Below are 7,956 nucleotides of genomic sequence, written 5' to 3'. Positions count from 1 at the left end.
TGAAGAATTGCCACTTTCAGGTTTGCTGCAGAGAATCCTGGAAGATGAAGATGCTCTTGCACTGGTTTCTGAAAATTGCCAGTTCTAATGCCATATTAGATATTAGGAAAAAAAATAAATGGTCACAAACCTGACATGGGTAATGGCAACATTCAGTCTTCAAAGGTGCCACAAGATTCTTTGTTGTTTAAAATAGCTGCAGTGGTCTCTAGCGGTGCATTCCAGCATGAAATGATTTTTAATGATACAAACTTTTTTTAAAAAATCTACTTCACTCTGTCCTTTCACTCTAGTGTCACTCTTTACAATTCATTTACAAGTGTCCCAGTTCAGAGGACCTACAGGTTTCCATAACTGTATTAAATGTACTGAGCATCTGCAAATACCAGCTGATTAGGAACCCCCCTCCCCAGCTGTCTAGTATGGCATTTGGAATGGCATGAGAACAAAGAGGAAAGGCACAAGATGTTAATTTACTATCCCGGATGTGTTTCAATTACAGATCTTCATTGGGAGTATTGTAGAGTTGACACTGTGATTACCACAAGTTCTGCTGCAGAACTGATGGAATTTCTCTGCTTTGCCACAAAGCTTTAGTGAACACTGAATCTTATATCTGTACTGCCCTGATGAAGATGTTGAAACACATTGGGCAGAATAAACTGACATCTTGTGTATCTTCAACATTTTCCTCTCTCTGCTGTAGCCTTTTTGGTGCTAGTTCCAGGTTGATATGAAAACCCTGTACTGGACCCGCCCCCCCACCCATGATCCCAAAGCCAAGGGAGTCACATGCCAGCTCCTCCTTCTCCTGCCCTTCCCACCAGCCAATTAGGAGCATTCCTTAGAAGCCCAAAGATGACACAGCCCACTGGGGGACATTCAAATTTGCAAGGGGTTGGGTGCAGAAGCAGGAGTCTCTCAGTCACCATATGCTGCTGCAATCACTCACTTCAGAGGTGAGCCCCTTGATGGGCATGAACCCTCAGTCAGTTTCCAACCTGGCCAACTTCTGATGCTACCCTTGCACCTTCCCCACTTTTCCTGAGCAGAACGAGATGCACACATCTCCAGTAGGGAGCCTGAGATGATAGCTAATAGCTTTTCAAACCCAAGCCGTATGTTGTAGACATCTACTCTGCTCGTGATTTCCTGTACTGGGGCAGGGAGTTAAACGAGAATGAAGCTTTCCCAAAAGTAAATATAAGCAGATAATGGTGTTTCTTCAGTGTAATTAATATTCAGGTCATTTTTATTCAACCAACAGTAAAATAACTAAACTGTATAATTACAATAAAGACGACCAACAATTGTATAGTTTAAATCCTTTAGCAAAAATGAATTTCTATTATTTTTAAATATATCCTCAGAAAGATAGAAGAATTTTAGATTACTGAAAGTTCACAACAGTTGTTTTTGTGTTAATATAGGATTTTTTAAACCTTTTGTTAAGGCTGAATGCCTGTAATCAGAAAAAATAAATGCAGTGTTAGAAAGTTTACTATCACTCTCTACTTCTGCAAAAAATTTGAAAGACAAATGTGTATTACACTGGCATAGAATGGTTTCTCAGCAAGGTCTGCAAAACCACTTACATATATGAACATGGAAGAGAATGCTAACACGTTAAAACATTGGTATCCATCTATGAAACATGAAGAAGTTTCATTAAAATCACTCTTCAGGAAGACATTCATCATATGACAACAGCCTGCTTCCATGTCACTTCAAAATACGTTTGATTTGAAAATAATATAATAATAAAGGGCAAAATCCACCAGAAAATTATCCATGGAAGGCGTTCCTTGTCTGCTCTGAGGCCTGTAGACACAAGAAGCAGTTGGAACACAGCCCGGGGATGTTCTAGGTTCTACCATGACCACCTCTAATGTATTTCCAGAATGGGTCCCTAACCCACCAGAAAGTAATCTCTCCGAAAATGCTTCTGCCCCAATTGAGAATCATGCTTCTAGCCCAGATTCTGATTTGGGAGCTCTCATCTCATCCTACACTGAAATGACCGGAAACTGCAAAAAAGCTCCATCATACTCCCAATGCAGATTCCAGCCATTTCTTGTGCAAGGCAACTTTATGATGGATTGTGTCCCAAATAAGATAAATACACATCTTAAGAAACATGGCTTCTTTCTTCTTGGGTAGAAGTAAAACAAATAGGAAAACAAGAAGCAAAAATGGAATTAGACTTGGCTGGTTTACAAGTCATTTGACATTCCATCTCTATAACACATTGCATGTCCAAAAGCCTTCTGGGTTTGGAATGTAGCACTGCATCAAGTATTCACAAAGCCCCTAAATATCACAAGAAGCTTCCCTTAAAAATAATAAAATAAAATATAATAATCATGATGATGATGATGATGATCCAGTACTATTTTTTAAGAGAGCACCTGAGCTCCTAGAACTGGAATTTTAGATTGACAACTGAGGAGGATAGGCGAAAACAGATCAATTTTGTTTTCTTTTTGCTTTGTACAGGTCCTTTTGTTAAAGCAGCTACAAGGTTTCTGCTGAACGTGGGGACAAGCAGAATGAGAGTGCAATTGCCATCAGCAGGAGGTGTGCGCTTGGCCTGATGCTTATACGAAGAGATGAATTATCAGAAGACATGTGACTGGTGGAACCTTTTGCCGCACTTTCTTTCCCAATTGCATTCTGCAAGACACAATCACTTTCTTTGGTCACTATTTGCATTTCCATTAGCTCATCCTAGTGTATTTTAGATGCTTTTAATAAATTGTCATACTTTATACTAGCTACTTTCCTGACTTCGCCTGGGAGTGAACTGGTCAAGAAGCCCTTTGTATTAACACAAAATTGTCATTGTTGATGGTAACTACTTTTGGTAGCTACTTTTTGTCATTGTTGTTGGTAATTACTTTCAAGGGACATCATCAAGATAGCAACCAAACTTATACATAAAAACACATTTAAAAACCATTGTTATTTGAAAATAGCCTCATTACCCTGCTGTAATCAGGTTTCAGACAAATGTTTGTGGAAATTCGTTTTAAAACATTAATGGCAAGACTAATTTCAAAGTAGACATTGTACACCCCACAAAAAGGGGCTGATGCAAGCCCGATCAGTAAGATCATGTCAAAAGACCAATGGCAGAAGTCCCAGTAAAATCTCAACCTGCTGAATAATGGCAAGCTCCATATGGGTATGAGATCCACAGACTGGAATTTGCACTTGTGCCATTACCATTAGCAACGTCCATAATGCAGAGCTTTCAGGTTCCTAGCCATGCTTCCCTTTAGTTCAGAAAATGCTATGTCCAACAGATGTACGCCCAAAAGGTTTCCATGAGTGCATGTGTATGAAAACAATCTGACTTGCTTCCAGAAAAGGGCAGCAAGTACAACATCTTACTAGCATCTGAATAGTGCTCTCCCAGTGTGAAACACACTTCATACATATCTGGATGTTGTTGTTGCAACAACTCTGTATAGTATTATCAGTGGTGTAGCTAGAGGGAGTGCAAAGCACTAAGTTTTGCAGGGAGCCTCACTGTGGCATGAAAGCAGTCCCTCCCCCTTCTGGGCAGGGGAGCAAAATGGAGGCAGGGGAGCTCTTGTGGCCTGGAATGGCTCCAAAGGGCAGAGGGAGGGGCCGCTTGCATGCCGTGGTGAGGCTCCCTGCAAAACTTAGTGCATTGCACCCCCTCTAGCTACATCACTGATCCCCATACTGCAGCTGGGAGGCTGAGCTGTCTGTTTAGAGATATATGGAGAGTTCTTGGCATAGGTGAGATCTGAACTGGGGAAGTTCTGATTTGCCCCTCAGTGGCACTCAGCCACTACGCTAAGCAGGAGTATATGTAGATTTGGACTTAGTAGGATTGCTCTTCCTCCTTCTACCCTGTGATTGTCCCTCTTTCATCATTTACAGTTCTGCTTAGGTATTTTGATACTGTAAAAATAACAATGCTTTCATTTGGCCATATCAATACTGTGGTTTCCACAGAAGAAGTGGATTGATCCAGGTCTTTGAGAACTACTTCTTTCAAAATGGAGAACATCTGCATGTAAGGTACTATGGGTGAAGATACTTGGCTATCCACAAGTGTGGCAGGTGATGAAATAGCCAAGAGGAAAAACTGCACGTTCCTAGAGGAAGTGTTCGAAGTAAAAGCCGAGGTCAAACTTACTCCTGGCATGGTTCAAGCAACTGTCACTTCATTTAGCATAGATCAGTATTCTGTCAGCCATAAAATCTGATCGGCTATGTTTAAGGGTCTTACTAAGAGCCATATGATTACATGTGCTTGCAGATTACTACCTAATTACACTGCATAGGGGAAGGGTAATTAACATGTGACCTGCAAAATCATGTGCTACATAAGAATTAAAGTGTCATTACTTTTCTGCTACATGGTTAAATGTGAATGACTATCCTGGGCATTTTTTGCACCTCTTAGACCAGTGTACATATTAATATACATGATGTAAAGTGAATGAAAACTCTGCAGAATGAACTGAATAGGTCTACATTACAGACAACTGTGGACAGCAATGTCATTAGAGCTGAAAGTACACAGTGGGCTAATAAACTACAGTTTGGAGGGTTTCCTTAATAATCACAAAGGCCCCCAATGCAATACAGACAGTGTGTCCCTGATGCCCACATGTGTAATGAGAACCCAGAGATACAGTCTCTTATCCTTGCAGACCAATTTGCATGCCCAAAACTTAGACATTCTACTCTTGGCTACCCTCAATACATAACATTTGTTTAGCGTGCTAAGTGTTTCACATGTATTGTCTTGATGCAATGCTTATCACAACCCCCTCAGGTTAAGTATTGTCCCATGTTGCAGCTAGGGAGTTGAGGCTGGGAAGGAGTGGCTTGTCTAAGGCCATCTGGAGATTTCTTGGCAAATGTGAGCTTTGAACCAGGGAAGACCCGATTTGCAATTTAAGCTGCAATCCTATACGCCAGGGCTTCTCAAGCCAGGGCACCGTGATGCCCCAGCCTGTGGCCCCCTTAAGGAACAGGGGCAGGGGGAAGGCAGTGACATGACCCCCAGGATCGCTTCACTAAGGGGGGTGCAGGGACTGGCATGCACCTACCAGTCCCTGCAGTAGTCTCTCAGGGGTGCAGGGAGCTCTGTGCGACCTACTGCAGGGCTCCCCATGCTGCAGAAAGTGAAGCGATTGTGCTCCACTTCCGGTTTGTGATTGCAAACCGCAGGCAGAGTGCAATCGCTCTGCTGTCACTTTCTGAAGATTGGGGAGCCCTGCGGAGCGACACAATCCTGGGGATCATGTCGCTGCCTTCCCCCCACCCCCACTGCCTTCCCTGCTCCCCCACAAGGACTTACTGCAGTCCCCAAACTCCCTACTAGTTTGACCACTGCTGCCATACACATTTACCAAGGAATAAATCTCACTGAACTTACTGGGATTTACTACTGAGAAGACACACATAGAACTGCACTGTGAGTCTTGTAGCCATTATAGAACACTAGTTCTCTATTCATGTACTGTGTAATTACAGTGTAAATTACCACATGTCAACGCACACATCCCATGCAGAGAGGATGATGGCTCTTTGTGATTTGGGGAGTCAAGGAATGCTGGTTGTACTATAGATACCACTACAAAATCTGTACTCCAGTTGCTCCCTTTCAGACACTGACCTATTACACTATCAGAAGAAGCCACTGCAATCTTGGGCACATTTGAGTCTATATACTGTACAACCTCTGTCTCTGCTTCTCTACAAGAGCTAGAACAAAGGCAAATATTGGTCATTTGGACAGAGTTGGCGGATTAATGATTTAAGAGGACAGAGCAACCTCCCGTGGCTTTAGGACTTGACCCTACAGCAATGGAGGACTGAGAATGCCAAGTGTACTCAATCAATCCCCTATCTAAGTCCCCATGCCAAATTGGGTAGAAGTTCTAACCAATCAGGATGAGATATAATTATAGTTCTGTTTATCATTCAGAAGTTATTTGACTTCAAGAGAAATGCTTTTGGGGGGAAAAAAAACATTCAAAGCAGTATTTGTGCTGTAAATGGGTACTACAATTAGGTGCAAAACTCTTACCCCAGGCATGCAAAGTTCTGTCGCTACAGATTCATTGAAGTTCTGCTTTTGTACCTGTAGAAAGATTTAAAAAGTTACTATACAGCTATATTTGGCCCATAATACTTTAAACAGCTGGTGTGGTGGTCTTAAAGAAAGGCTCATAAGTAGTACTACCTTAGTGCAGACTAACAGCATGATCCTATGCAGATATGCATATCTAATCAGACGTAAGCCCCACTGACTTTAATAGGCCTACTTCAAGGCAAGTGTCTATAGGATTGTAGTCTGAGCCTTCTTTGGGTAAACTTGATCCACTCAGACAGTTCTGTCCATTGTCTCAATTGTATGGTGCTGCAACTTTAGTATGTTAGACACTCACTCATTTTTTGGACATCTACATTAAGTTGTTAGCAAGCCATTCTTCTTTCACAGCAGTCTCCAAACAAGACCGTTGTGTGCTGAAAAAGCCTTCCCAGTGTGAATGTTCTGCCAGGGAGCCTCTTCTCCACACCTCTGATTGAACTCAACCTTTGTGCTGGCCAGCCGCGTCCAGTCCAGTCCTCGAAGCAGAAGGTTATCTTGTCCAAGTCTGCTTTACAGCCATGATCCATTATGAACTTACCACATCTGTACCATATCATAGCTCCTTTGGGAACAGCATCCTACCACATGCTGCTAATAAGATCAGGATGTGCAGGCTTAAAAATCTTGTCTTCTATGAACAGAAGACTATTTTTCACATCATGATGCATAGTGGCTTGCTCCAAAGAACACTGTGCTACTGACGACACCACTAAATCACCATCTGGCCTTCTGTCAAGTACACTGAAACCCTGATAAACTGGATCTTCTTCTCTGCCTCCTGCTGCCCTTTCCAGGTTTGCAGGAGGAGGACAAGGAAGAATACAGTTATCAGTCAAACCATAGTTTAACTACGGCAGCTTGGTATCTCTTCACTAACTTAGAGACCAATCCTGAGCTCGTACTGCTGGCACTCAGCCAGTGGTGAGTGTTAAAAAACATGCCGTAAAGCACGTTTGTGGCCCTCAACGCCAGCCCAGTGCCTGACACAGCTCAGTGCCAGCTAGTGGTGGATCGCCAGTGCTCTGCTGCTCAGTGGTTGTGAGGACTGTGGGGCAGTGGAGAGGTCAGTGGGGGGGGGGTTGGGGAGATGGTGTTCTGGGGCGGGGGGAGGGTGGAGAGAGAGCAGAGAGGAGGCGTGCCCGGGAGGGAGTGAGGCAGGACCGACGGAGTTCTGCTCCGCCGCATCCAGAGCCTCCATGTTGGGCCATGGGCCCAACACAGAGGCTTCTGATTCTGTGCCAGCCCAAGGGCTGCCACAGAATCAAGTAACCCCATTGCAGGGTTATTTCCCTTACCCAGGGAGCCACTGGCAGCTGTCACGTTGCACACAGGATGCTGTGGCAGTTGTTTAGGCGCTGCAGCAGTCCGGGAGCAATGGGCAGCTCAGGATTGGCTGTCCACAATCCTATGCACACTTTCCGGGAAGTAAACCCTATAGAACACAGTGGGACTTGCTTCTGAGTAGATATGCATAGGATTGTGCTGTTAGTTAAACAGCTGCCCCTGTGTTTAATTACGGTTCTTTATAAGACAACACAACTTCTGTGGACAGAAGACTGTTTCCAAAGAAAGAAACAGCTCTTGGTGGAAAGTTTTTTGAGTTCCTTTTTGGCTTGAGACATAAAGCCAATCACATTAATAACCTCACCACAAACAGTAAATTCTTTTTAGCCTATAAAAACAAAGATAGATCTTCACTTCTTTACTTCTGTGAAGCAAAAATTTCAGAGGCAAAAAAATGAGCTTCCAAACTAAGATGTTACATGCCAAGTTTCAAATTGGAAGAGTACATTTTACTGCTGAGTTATAAACCT

General features: G+C 43.1%; 1 protein-coding gene across 2 annotated transcripts in view; it reads right to left on the bottom strand.

The window, feature by feature from the left end:
- Positions 1-1,374: 1,374 nt before the first annotated feature.
- GFRA1 (GDNF family receptor alpha 1) overlaps positions 1,375-7,956 on the bottom strand; it is a 228,440-nt gene continuing 221,858 nt past the window's right edge. For both annotated transcript variants that reach the window (XM_066620276.1, XM_066620277.1), the window contains 2 exons: positions 6,077-6,130; positions 1,375-2,673 (listed from right to left, as the gene is read on the bottom strand). In XM_066620276.1, the coding sequence (XP_066476373.1) occupies positions 2,515-2,673; positions 6,077-6,130 (213 nt within the window). In that variant the 3' untranslated portion in view covers positions 1,375-2,514. The remainder of the gene's footprint in view (positions 2,674-6,076; positions 6,131-7,956) is intronic.

This window comes from Tiliqua scincoides, chromosome 3, assembly GCF_035046505.1.
Source record: "Tiliqua scincoides isolate rTilSci1 chromosome 3, rTilSci1.hap2, whole genome shotgun sequence".
NCBI classification, from domain to species: Eukaryota; Metazoa; Chordata; class Lepidosauria; order Squamata; family Scincidae; genus Tiliqua; species Tiliqua scincoides.
Note: the sequence above shows the minus strand (reverse complement) of the source record. Positions and strands in the feature narration are given on the sequence as shown.